We start from the raw sequence: 13,923 nt of genomic DNA, 5'->3' as shown, positions 1-13,923 counted from the left end.
GGTGGGAGTAGGAGAGGACATGAAGGGGCTGTCTGTGTATGGAGACAGAGGATTGTATGTTGAGGAACAGTTCTGACGTGGAGGTGAGATGGATGGGGAGGATGGAGGGAGAGATAATCGGTTCCTTACTTGGTGCATGGATTACGAGGGTAAGCAGAAAGTGAAGGATTAAAGGGGTAAGAGTGAAAACAAACAGAAACATTGTTTACAGTGACTTTCCAGTTACCTTCAGTTCCCTTCTGGTTCAATTCTGGATTAATTCTGAGCTTCACTTCGCTTGTATGATACACTTATATGATGCAAGGGGCAGACTGATGTCTTGGCAGACTTGTGAATTATATCACCAGAGGAAGCATTTGCAATATGTGTGCCAGAGTTGTACCTTCACTTACCTTATAGTTCTTTAATTAAAATATTAATAAAGCCTGTGGTTTTCACACTATTTACAACTTAAAGAAGTTATTTGCCACCTTGGCTTAGTTATTGATTTTGCCACAAATGCTTATGAATAATGCCACAAAATAACCCTCTGTACATTTTCTGCCAAGTTCTATGTTGTTTTTTGCCTTTTAGCTTCACTTTCTGTGTCCTGGCACCAGCTATGGTGTCTACAATTTACAATTTTCCATCATTCCCTGTGCTGGGCTGCAAGCCAGCAGTGAATACAAACCTGTTACTCTAAACCCCCCATACTACTTGTGTAACACACAGCGTCTGCACAATCCCATGTACATAACAGTGCAGGGAATAGAAGCACAAAGCATCATTACGCCAGTCCTGACAATTAAGATTATCTCCTACTCCACCTCACTGACATTTATTATGGGATGGATCAATTGATGGATGGTGAGTAGTGTTGAGCATTCCGATGCTGCAAGTATCGGGTATCGGCCGATACTTGCTGTATCGGAATTCCGATACCGGGATTCCGATACTCTTGTGGTATCGGGTATCGGGTATCGGAACAACATTAATGTTAAAATGTGTAAAATAGAGAATTAAAATAAAAAATATCGCTATACTCACCTGTCCGACGCAGCCGGGACCTCAGCGCAGGAACCGGCAGCGTTGTTTGTTTAAAATTCCCGCTTTTACATGGTTACGCGAAGTCCCGGCTTGTGATTGGTCAGGGCGGCCATGTTGCCGGGCCGCGGACCAATCACAGCAAGCCGTGACGAAAATACGTCACGGCTTGCTGTGATTGGTCCGCGTCCCGGCAACATGGCCGCCATTAACCAATCACAAGCCGTGACGTCACGGGAGGCTGGAAACGCGCTCATTTTAAAAAGGGCGCGTGTCCAGCCTCCCGTGACGTCACGGCTTGTGATTGGTTGCGTCGCGGTCAACCAATCACAAGCCGGGAGGCTGGACACGCGCCCATTTCAAAATGAGCGCGTCCAGCCTCCCGGCTTGTGATTGGTTGATCGCGGCGCAACCAATCACAAGCCGTGACGTCACGGGAGGCTGGACACGCGCCCATTTCAAAATGAGCGCGTCCAGCCTCCCGGCTTGTGATTGGTTGATCGCGGCGCAACCAATCACAAGCCGTGACGTCACGGGAGGCTGGACACGCGCCCATTTTAAAATGAGCGCGTGTCCAGCCTCCCGTGACGTCCCGGCTTGTGATTGGTCAGGGCGGCCATATTGCCGGGACGCGGACCAATCACAGCAAGCCGTGACGTAATTTCGTCACGGCTTGCTGTGATTGGTCCGCGTCCCGGCAACATGGCCGACCTGACCAATCACAAGCCGGGAATTCACGTAACCAAGTAATAGCGCGATTTTTAAACAAACAACGCTGCCGGTTCCCTCGCTGAAGTCCCGGCTGCGTCGGAGAGGTGAGTATAGCGATATTTTTTATTTTAATTCTTTCTTTTACACATTTATATGGTTCCCAGGGCCTGAAGGAGAGTTTCCTCTCCTTCAGACCCTGGGAACCATCAGGAATACCGTCCGATACTTGAGTCCCATTGACTTGTATTGGTATCGGGTATCGGTATCGGATTAGATTCCGATACTGTGACGGTATCGGCCGATACTTTCCGATACCGATACTTTCAAGTATCGGACGGTATCGCTCAACACTAATGGTGAGAGACCTAAATATATTAATATAATAGAGAATCAATCAAAAAAAGCAATCGGAAGCTTAAATACCATTAAAAGATATCAATATTGTATTATTTCACAAAAAAATATAAAAACAAATCTCATAGTAGCCAGTGGGAAAACATGTGACAGAATACTACTGTCTGCATACAAGAATATGCCTCAAAATCTAGTGATATTGTAGAGACCGCAGGTAAAGAAGGATGCAGGGACAAATGGGAGCCAGAAAGCAAACAGCGTTTTTAACTTTTCTTTTAACTCCCAACCCAAAAAATATAACAACAGTTTTCCACGCAGGGAACTTGAGTACAAGTATACAATATCACAGTAAATCCTAACTACTATATAGGAGGCCTGAACTATACCCGAAGAACGCGGCCGCGCCTCACTAGTACCTCTCCTACTAAGGTAAAGTCAACAACGTTCACTTATCGGTGCTGTCTCAGCAATGTAGTCCCGGTGGTGAGGCTCCGTCAGCGACGTAGTCCTAGTGGTGAGGGAAGGCGGTGTCCTCCGACGTCGAACCCAGGTGTAGATTCGAGTCCAGAATGTCTTTTGCGGTGCTGCGTTACCTCCCGCAGGCGGACGTTGATCCGGGATAACCGTTTCCACGTCCAGAGAGGAGTCTTTTTGAGGAGAATTAGCAGAATTATCAGTATCAGTCACAGCTAAGAAAAACCCAGGAGGATCCGGAGCACTCTGTGGCAAGATGCTCCCGGGGAGCGCTGTAATACTGTCCCTGAGCTGATCAGCACTACCCCTCTGCCTGGGGGGTCGCTGACGACGAATGCGCCTCTTTTTGGGGGCTCTGGTAATTGCCCGCAGTGTCTGTTGCACGTTTTCCCCCTGCTTCCAGCAAGTCTCACTGCGGCCTGCACACTCACAACAACTGCGCTGCAGTTTCCTCTCCTCAGAGATTTCCCGCGCTTCTCTGTCCCTGCTTTCGCGCGTTTTTCTTTTTATCCTCCTCTCTCCCTGCGTCACTCTGCCTCCTGTCACATGAGCCTGGCTTCCCATGCGCCCCTCAAATCCGTCCCCCGGAACCCCGACTCCCGGCAACAATGGTTCCACCCGTCTGCACAGCTCACCAGGTCCCTGTCCCCTACATTCCCCCACCCTGTATGCTCGCCAGTCCCCGGGCGAGGCCTTCGCACTGACAGGTCGCCCATCTGACGGGTTGTTCCACACTTGGGTCTGTCTAGTGTGTAAGTCAGGACTGTAGCGAGTTGGGGGTCTACCGGCAGTAGAACGTTCAGAACGTCGTGGCTCGGGTCCCTGTGTAGGGGGTGTTGGGGGAATGTCGTCAGCGGAAGGGTGACTGGTCAGGGGTAGTGTAGTAGTCGAGATAGGGGGAGTATTTTGACGCCGTTCTTCTTCTTCATCATCTTCTTCATCCCACCAATGGTTGTTGGGGGACTCAGTCGTAGGTGGCTCTTCCCTGATTGCGGATTCCGGGGTGTCCGAGTCAACAGAGCGACACAACCGGAGCATGTTGCGATGAAGAATGCGAGTACCTGTACTTCCGGGGGCCTCAGACTGCACTTCATATACAGGTCCATGCGGGTCTATACGGCGAAGCACCCGATAGGGTGTTTTTTCCCAACGATGGTCTAACTTGTTTTGCGGTCTTTGCTCTCGAACGAGTACTCGATCACCTGGCCGGAACTCTGGGGGTTTTGCTGTAGGGGTGCTCCGATGCTCCACTTCCCGAATTCGAGTGTGTACCAGTCGGTGTAAGGTCTGCAGCCGATGCCGATGATCACGCACCCACGAAGCCATCCCTGTTCGGGGGCCTTCTTCCTCCGAAGACAGTTCCAGATCTGTCATGCCTTTTCCTGGGCGCCCAAAGACCACTTCATACGGGGTGCGTCCTGTGACTTGATGAACTCTATTGTTGTAGACCCACACTAGGTCAGACACATACTCCGGCCAGCGGGCCTTCTGATCTTGTTCTAGCGCACGCAGCATTTGAAGCAAAGTCCGGTTAAACCGCTCACAAGCCCCGTTTCCCTGGGGGTGATGCGGTGTGGTGCGTGACTTATCAATGCCGTAGAGGCGATGCAGCTCTTCCATGACTTTGCCCAAGAAACAGGCGCCTTGATCCGAATGTATTCGCCTCGGACAGCCGTAAACTTGAATAAAGTTCTTACAGATAGCGCTCGCCGCCGACTCAGCCGTCTGATCACGGGTAGGGGTGACTACCGCGAATTTTGAAAGATGATCTACCATAACGAGGCAGTGTTCGTAGCCTTGATGCGCTGCTCCAATGGTAATGTAGTCTATCATTAATACTTCAAAAGGGGCAGACGTCGTGATGCTCTGCACAGGCGCCCTTTCCTCCGGTGACTTGGTTAGCTCACATTGTCGACATTGTCTACAGGCAGTTTGTACTTCCGCAAGCAGCCGAGGATGATAGAACCGAGTTTGCAGCCACTTAAACGTCCTCTTCACTCCGAAGTGTGCCCCGGACTCATGAGCTTCTTTAGCAACTGCGGCCACCACGGGCCCTGGTAAGACCATCTGCCAGGTCGGCTCGGAATCTGCCTGAGCCATGGTTAAGTGGCATAAGAGCCCGTCCTGAAGAGTTAGGCGCTCCCACTGCCGCAGAAGAAGGTTCAGGTCTGACGGGAGAGTTTGTCCAGGGGTTCTCACGGGCAATAGACCATTCGTTAACCACTGTCGCAATGGAGCTAGTTCCTGGTCTTCCTGTTGCAGCCGTATCCATTCGTCCCGACTCTGAACCAACAGTCCTGTAGCCGTTCCGTTCCCGGTCTGTTCCCGGCTCACAGCCATCCGAGCAGCACCCCCGATGGCGTAGGGGATTTCTTCTCCCTCCAGCTCCTCATCTCGGTTAGTTCTTGGGGGGTTCTTCCGCAGACGAGATAACGCGTCAGCATGAACATTCTCCGCTCCTCGCTTGTAGAGGATACGGTATCTGTACTTGGCCATCCGGGCTACCCAGCGCTGTTCCAGGGCACCCAATTTCGCATTTTCCAGATGTGCCAATGGGTTGTTATCCGTGCGTATCAGCACCTCGGAACCGGCCAGGTACTCAGCGAACCGCTCCGTCATAGCCCACACCACGGCCAGCAGCTCCACCTTGAAAGAACTATAATTGTCCGGGTTCAACTCAGAGTCATGAAGAGACCGACTCGCATAGGCGATCACTCTCTCCCGCCCATCCTGAACCTGAGACAACACAGCCCCCAATCCCTGAGAGCTGCCGTCGGTGTGTAGGATGAACGGTTGCGAAAAGTCCGCATAAGCCAACACCGGCGGCTCCATGAGAGCTGTCTTCAAGTCCCGGAACGCTGCTTCTTGTGGCTCCTGCCATTGTATCTTCTTTCCCCGTTCCTTGGGGGAGCTTCCTTTCAGCAGGACTTGTAGATTGTGAGAACGGCGAGCAAAGTTCTTCACGAAGCGCCGGTAGTACCCAGCGAGGCCCAAGAACGCCCGTACATCCTTGGCGGTCTCCGGTGTGGGCCACTCCTGGATTGCGGCAATCTTCTCCTGCGATGGCCGGACTCCTTCGGCGGACACCACATGCCCCAGGTACTCGATCTGTTCCCGGAACAAGTGACACTTCTGGGGCTTCACCTTAAGCCCGTATTTCAGCAACCGGTCTAGTACTTGCTCCAGTCGGCACAGATGTTCCTCGAATGTTGGAGCATAGATGATGATGTCATCCAGATAAATGAGAGTGGCCTCAAAGTTCAAATCCCCCAGACACCGCTCCATTAATCGTTGGAAGGTGCCTGGAGCGTTGGCCAGCCCAAACGGCATTCGATTGAACTCGAATAGTCCCATGGGAAGGATAAACGCTGTCTTAGGACGATCTGCTTCTGTCATCGGGACCTGCCAGTATCCGCTGGCTAGGTCTAAGGTGGAAAAATATTTGGCCTGACCCAGCACGGAGAGAGACTCCTCGATACGGGGAAGTGGATAAGAGTCTCGGACGGTGCATGCATTTAGCTTACGATAGTCCACACAGAACCGGAGCGTGCCGTCCTTTTTCCGCACCAGCACGATCGGGGCAGCCCACGGGCTCTGACTCTCGCGGATCACTCCCTTTTGTAGCATCTGGCCTAACAACGTCTTTACTTCCTGGTACATCTGCGGGGGAATCTGTCTGTACCGCTCCCTGATGGGCACTGTATCTCCGGTCGGAATTCCATGTTCGATGGCCGTGGTACAGCCAAAATCATCTTCATGTTGTGCGAACACTTTAGCATAATGTCCAAGGAGTCGCTGCACTTGTGAGATCTGTGATGGATCCAGGCCCGACAATTCCGTCCGCATGTGCTCCAGAATAGTTTGACCCTTTCGAAATGCTATTGGCTCAGGATCCTGCGTAGACCGGACACTGACCATCCAGGGATCAGGGGAATCCACCGTTAACTGCAAAGTATCTGGAGGGGGCATCACTTCTAAAGGTCGTAACACTTTGGCCATCTCACTTCGGACCCGTAGCACGACATCGTGTTCGTCCACATTCACACATCGCACTGGTACGGCTCCATTTTTAACAGTAGCCAGAGATCGGGCCACCAGCAGTCCTGTGGGCAAAGGGGATGTAAAGGTGGGCTCAATCTGTACTTGTACTCCTTCTAGAGGGATGCGGGCTCGTATGGGCAGGGATATAACAGTCTGTCCTGGGGGGAACGTCACCTTAGCTGTCGGGGAAGTAATCACTCTCCCTAGTATGTCTCCCTCTTGACAGGTCTCTTGTACCCGGACTTCTCTCACTAACTGTCTGAACACGGAGCCCTGAGGTGTACTGGTCCCCCACTGATTGAGTGTCTCTTGCGTAGTCTCCCCTAACAGAAAACTGCCAAAATCTTTCAATACGTTCATCCCCAAGGTCACGGTATGTTGTGGGCTGGGATCTCCCCGAGTTAACACAACCCCCCGGCGGCCCAGGTCCTTCCCACATAAAGATATTTGCATCCAGGTGACCCCTTCCACTGGGATGGGCAGCTGATTGGCGGCCTGTAACCGAATTACGGGACCCCATTGGGGTCTGACTGTCAAAGGAAAGTGTTTTCTAAAATAAGCCTCGGGCATAGTCGTGACTTGGGACCCGGTGTCCACCAGACAACGGACAGCCCGCCCTTCAAACTCTGCCCAAACCAGGGGGCAGCTGGCAACCAAATTTCCGGGACTTTCACCACCCATCCGTGGGGACTCTGGCTCCGAGCGTCGTCCCCTTAGCTCGGAGCCCTCTAGTTTAACGCCTGACGGGACGAGGCCCTCCCTCTCCGGGGGCACTCCCGTGCGAAATGTCCTGCCTCCCCGCAACCATAACAAGCACCGGGGACCGGATAATATCCTGGACGAGCGCCACGAGCTGGACTCCCAGACCCTTGCCCCCGGGGTAGCTCCCTTGGGCTTCGCGCATTCTTTTTAACTTCAGCCAGTTCGTCCCTGATTTGTTTGAGCTCCTGCCGCATCTCCTGAACCCACGACGGCTCACCCCCTCCTGGTGCAGCGGTCTGGATAACCCGAGTCTCTCCTGTCAGGACCGTCACCCCCCTCTCTTGCTCCCGGGTGCGGGCCTCATTGCCTATGTCGGAGAAAGTCAGGCGCGGGTCGACCCGCACTCGTTCACGTAGAGCCTGTTTGGTCAACTCATCTCGCAGTCCCGTCACCAGTTGGTCGCGCAGGGTCACGTCAACATGTCCCATCCCCATACCATCTTTCCGCACGATTGCAATGTTTAGCTCTTGCAGAGCATTCATGTACTGAGTGACAGTCTCGCCTTCTTTTTGTTGCCGTCCAAACAACCGGGCCCGCAGCTCTCCCACGTCGGTGGGATCCCCGTGCGTCCCCTCTAACACATTTAACACCCCGGTAAAAGTATTCCGCTCTGTGGGGGGTCTCAACATCACTGAATCTCGGGCCTCTCCGTCTAAGGCCATAATGGCCACCTCTGCTTCCAGGGCCGGGGTCATAGGATGCATCCTCAGCAGCCCCCGCATCCTTTCAGTCCAACTCCACAACAACATGTTGCTCCCATTAAACTTGGGCAGGTTATTCAACATGGCCCCCAATGAGAGAGACGCTCTCGGCCCAGCCCCATCCTCCGTATCTTCTGGCTCCCTCTTTGGATCCTTCATCCTGCCGACTACGCCAAATGTAGAGACCGCAGGTAAAGAAGGATGCAGGGACAAATGGGAGCCAGAAAGCAAACAGCGTTTTTAACTTTTCTTTTAACTCCCAACCCAAAAAATATAACAACAGTTTTCCACGCAGGGAACTTGAGTACAAGTATACAATATCACAGTAAATCCTAACTACTATATAGGAGGCCTGAACTATACCCGAAGAACGCGGCCGCGCCTCACTAGTACCTCTCCTACTAAGGTAAAGTCAACAACGTTCACTTATCGGTGCTGTCTCAGCGATGTAGTCCCGGTGGTGAGGTTCCGTCAGCGACGTAGTCCTAGTGGTGAGGGAAGGCGGTGTCCTCCGACGTCGAACCCAGGTGTAGATTCGAGTCCACAATGTCTTTTGCGGTGCTGCGTTACCTCCCGCAGGCGGACGTTGATCCGGGATAACCGTTTCCACGTCCAGAGAGGAGTCTTTTTGAGGAGAATTAGCAGAATTATCAGTATCAGTCACAGCTAAGAAAAACCCAGGAGGATCCGGAGCACTCTGTGGCAAGATGCTCCCGGGGAGCGCTGTAATACTGTCCCTGAGCTGATCAGCACTACCCCTCTGCCTGGGGGGTCGCTGACGACGAATGCGCCTCTTTTTGGGGGCTCTGGTAATTGCCCGCAATGTCTGTTGCACGTTTTCCCCCTGCTTCCAGCAAGTCTCACTGCGGCCTGCACACTCACAACAACTGCGCTGCAGTTTCCTCTCCTCAGAGATTTCCCGCGCTTCTCTGTCCCTGCTTTCGCGCGTTTTTCTTTTTATCCTCCTCTCTCCCTGCGTCACTCTGCCTCCTGTTACATGAGCCTGGCTTCCCATGCGCCCCTCAAATCCGTCCCCCGGAACCCCGACTCCCGGCAACAATGGTTCCACCCGTCTGCACAGCTCACCAGGTCCCTGTCCCCTACATTATATACAAACATGCCAAAAGTAGCAAACAAGGGTTAATCCCATAAAGTACACTATATAGCAAACATGTTAACAGTCAAAGAGTTAATCCCATAAAGTACACTATATAGCAAACATATTACAATCAAAGGGTTTAATCCCATAAAGTACACTATATAGCAAACATGCTTGTAAAAGAGGAAACCCTATCTAGTTGAAAACATATAGCTTATTGCACCTCCACTGGAGGGTGCAAGATAGTGCATCACTAATAAATGGTACATATAGTGCACATATAGGGCATGAAAATGAATGAGGGCATATTACCTGAGTATGCAGCACAATACAGGAACCCTGACGCGCGTTTCACGGTATGCTTCGTCCAGGGGGATAGTCACTGGTCATTTTCATGCCCTATATGTGCACTATATGTACCATTTATTAGTGATGCACTATCATGCACCCTCCAGTGGAGGTGCAATAAGCTATATGTTTTCAACTAGATAGGGTTTCCTCTTTTACAAGCATGTTTGCTATATAGTGTACTTTATGGGATTAACCCTTTGACTGTTAACATGTTTGCTATATAGTGTACTTTATGGGATTAACCCTTGTTTGCTACTTTTGGCATGTTTGTGTATATCACTAGATTTTGAGGCATATTCTTGTATGCAGACAGTAGTATTCTGTCACATGTTTTCCCACTGGCTACTATGAGATTTGTTTTTATATTTTTTTGTGAAATAATACAATATTGATATCTTTTAATGGTATTTAAGCTTCCGATTGCTTTTTTTGATTGATTTTGTATATATGGAAGTACCTTTCTATTTAGGCCTAGTATTTGGTTATTAATATAATAGAGAGTAGACAGCATGGTGTATATGCATTATACAGGGTATACAGCAGTCTATTGTACATGTATATACACCCTGTGGTATTCATATAGATGTATGGCAGAGCTGCCAGCATTAACAGAAATCCAGTGAACTATTCTGAATTCAGCCCTGGCTGAGGCTTTCTGCATCCATGTAGCAAGCCCCACCCATGTGCACAACAAACCTGGCCCACCCATCAATTTACAGAGCCAAGAACTGAGGGAGAATCTGACATGACATCACAGGAAGCTAGGAGATTCTAAGCAACAGATCATGTGACCAGAAGAGCAGGTGTCAGGTTACTGCAGGGTTGGCAAAGCCTTTAGTGAAGTGATTATCTATGGGAGTTATTCTACATGAAAGGAACATCTAAAGTAGTAATCAACCCCTTTAAGTACATGATTATATTATTATGCATTGTCTCCGATTCATCATTTGTGGTTTTTTAAGTCACTTTGCCAAATTCGACAAAGTGGCACTGGCAGTTCAAGAATTTGGTGCTAAGTAAAAAAAAACAACACTTTTTTTCTGCCTTGAACTGTTTTTTGCGACGTTGTGCTTCAGCACCAAAAGTCACTAAAATATATGCAAAAAGGTTGCCATTCTCAAGAATTCACCAGAGGCGACTGGAGTGAAGTTGCTCCAAATTTTATGACTTTTTAAAAAAAGTCGCAATTGATAAGTCGTACAAATATATCTGAAATTGCTAGACTGCCCACAACATACAGAAAATCCTGGTGAGCACATAAAAAATAGACTTAAAAAAAGGCACAAATAGAATAATAAATTAGGTGCAAACAAAAAAAGGCACAAAACACATTTTGACATTTTTGAATGTAATTTGTAGAATGGAGAGCCATTATTAATTCTTTTGTTGCTGATTGTTTGCAAAGTACTTTCTTTAAATGTTTTTTTTTCTTTAAAATTGTCTATAAGCCTTATTGTTAATTGTCTTTTTTATGTCTTATCAGAACAAGATGTCGAGTTGGCACACAACTATTTTTTGCTTGGGGTGTTGCATCCTGCTAGTACAGGGAAGAGCAGTAAAAGAAGATTTTGGTGTCAAGTCCTTTCCATCGTACATAAGACTACGACACAAGGTGAGACATATATTTTTTTACTGCATAATTATTTTAATTGATCTGTTTAATGTTACAATTTTCATCAAAATTAGGGTTCTGAATTTTGACGATAGAGACAAGAGCTTCAGATTTTGTCTATAAACATGTCCTGACCTTGGTCTTTAGTTTCTATTGTGGTTTAATTCAACCAGCAATAATTGCTATGCTGCATTTGGATACCTTCTTTAGCTTATTTGATAGAATGTCTGAAAATTCCTACCAGACCATCCCACTGAAGATGTGCTGTTGGTCTAAAACCCTTTCACTCCCCAGGCCATGACCAGGCCAATTTTTAAATAAAAAAAAAATATATTTGTACATTTTTTTTTCTAAACTTTTTTACTAAGTCCCTCTATGGGACATTCACTTTCTCTAGTCTGATCGCAGTTCTAATGCATTGCTGCGATGGATTAGAACTTTCAGCCCTGCAGACACAAGTTAGTTAAATCATGCATTGTGCATGATCTTACTAACTTGCTAGTGCCTGGCGACACTGTTGTTGTCATCACAACATCGGGTAACCCTGGCAATGATCGGGCCCCCACGATGACGTTGTGGTTTCACCAATCAGAAATACCTAGCAATCTGGATGTATGGATATGTCCTGAGGTCGGGAAGAGGCTAAAAGCAGATTTAAGGGAACCTGTCACCTGAATTTGGCGGGACAAGTTTTGGGTCATATGGGTGATATAAGGCAATATTACCTTGCACTGGCGTGTACTCCGGAGGACAGAGAAAGAACTTCAATCCAATATTGCGGCCAGCATGCAGCCAGCGGGTAAGGAAAGGGTGAATCAAACACCCGAAAACCCCGCCCATATGACCCAAAACTGGTCCCGCCAAATTCAGGTGACAGGTTCCCTTTAAGTATCAAAGAGATTTTTTATGAGAAGGACTACTAAACCTACAAATAAGTAAGGAAAAAATAAAGATAAAATAATGACCTACTGTACGTATGAGGCTGCAAGGAAAAGTACAAGCTCCAGAGACAAAATCTTAAAGGAAATCTTGTAAAGAAACAGTACTGTTTCACTCCTGATTCACCCAGTGTTTGGGTTCTTGATGGAGAGTATTAGGTAAGTATTGCTTTATCTTCATTACGGTTAAAGTGGTGGCTTCTTTTTTAGCAAATCTCTTTCCAGATAATGATAATACACCTTTTAAGCAGCACTTTGGAAGATAATTGTGTATGAGAATTATTGAAAATGCACATTTCCTGATTATCTTGCCATGTAAAAAAATCTGATGATCAGCCATTGAATGAGCAAAATGTTCCTTTATCAGGTAAAATGATATTTTGCACAGTGCAAAAAAATCTGTCATGAGCCTGTGGTAGTTTTTGGACTGACGTGCCAGGGGTTAATTATTTGTGACCTCTTTCTGGTTCTGGGAAGGCTTTTTATAGCTTTGGTTAGCTTGAGTCCTTGTCAGTTATACTCCTGCCCTCGGCTGAGTTAAGTTGACCCTGGTGTTCTGTGTGTTTGTACCCTGTGCCTGCTCTGCGTGAATATTTCCTGTTGCTGACCCGGTCTGTCCCCTTCTTTGCTATTGCCTGTTGATTCTGTACTTCGTTGATGGTTCTATTGTTAATTGACTCCAGCTTAACACCTAACTATGTTTTTGTCTCACTCCTTTTGTCCTGCACTGTCCTCCTGTTACTGACCTTGGCTTGTCTGACTCCACTCCTGTCTTTGCGGGCTCTTATTTTCAGCCTTGCACCCCCCAGTACGCTCGGGTGCTAGCTCTTGTCTTCAGGACCTTCCCACTCTGGTCACATGACCCCCCAGGTTCTTGTCTGTGTTTCTTCACACCGCTGCTTCAGCCTGCTACTCCCTCCTTCCCTCCCCCTCTGGAGTGTGCGCACGGTAAGCACAGTCTTCTTCGGTACAGTCCTCTCCCTCTCTAGTGTGTATGCACTGCACACTGTCTGTTTCCTTGCAAAATCATCATTCAGGTAAACAGGATTCACATTGCCGAGAACCATGGCAGCCATGGCGGCCTTTATTACATTGCTAATTGCGCATCGTTTACTTTGGTCTGCCTGTGTAGACAGGCTTTGAAACGACCACCGATTGGTAAAAGTTTACTGATAGGCGGTGGCATTGTGCCGGTGGTCGGTCCATACAAATGGCCCTCTAGTCTTTCTAGAAACCTATTCTTTGCTTGTCTGTAACACTTGTGAGGAGACGAAGATGGAAATTAAAGCCTCCAGAGAACCTTATAGTTTATTATTCCATTCCATATCTTCTGGATTATAATGTGAAGCAGTGCATTATAAGACATAACTCAGCACTACTATTGTTACATCACAATGAACTATATCATAACTGATAAAACATAACAGTGTCATATAATACAGCAAGGGATTTTCACAATGAAAAGATATATTGTCTGATACAAAAGAAAATATTTAGCGAAATGATAAATGGGTCACAGCAATATAAAGTGCAAAATTCTATTTATCTTGACTCCATCTGATATGTTGAAAATAGCTCTAAAAGAAAGAAAAAACTGGAATCTGTATTTTTTTAAAGCTAGTCTGAGTAGCATGCTGTGCCATGAAATAGTTGCTTGATTACTCAGCAGGATTTTTGTTTTTCTTGTGTTGTTTGAGAGCTTTGAAAAACACAGATTTAATATATAATAGTGTTCTCTTAGATAACAGCCAATATATCAATAGCTCAGCCAACCATATGGCATTCAGTGCAAACTATCACATCACATTCTGACATAATGCATTAAAGTTCGGAAAACCTTCTGCAATTCCGCAATCA

General features: G+C 47.9%; 1 protein-coding gene across 1 annotated transcript in view; it reads left to right on the top strand.

Moving 5' to 3' along the window:
- The window catches only part of FSTL5 (follistatin like 5), a 1,228,096-nt gene that overhangs the window by 122,419 nt on the left and 1,091,754 nt on the right, over positions 1 to 13,923 (top strand). The window contains exon 2 of the mRNA XM_077279443.1: positions 11,000 to 11,128. Coding sequence (XP_077135558.1) covers positions 11,006 to 11,128 — 123 coding nt within the window. The 5' untranslated portion in view covers positions 11,000 to 11,005. The remainder of the gene's footprint in view (positions 1 to 10,999; positions 11,129 to 13,923) is intronic.

This window comes from Ranitomeya variabilis, chromosome 1 (genome assembly GCF_051348905.1).
Source record: "Ranitomeya variabilis isolate aRanVar5 chromosome 1, aRanVar5.hap1, whole genome shotgun sequence".
NCBI classification, from domain to species: Eukaryota; Metazoa; Chordata; class Amphibia; order Anura; family Dendrobatidae; genus Ranitomeya; species Ranitomeya variabilis.
The sequence above is the reverse complement of the archived record's forward strand: the minus strand, read 5'-3'. Positions and strand labels throughout refer to the sequence as shown.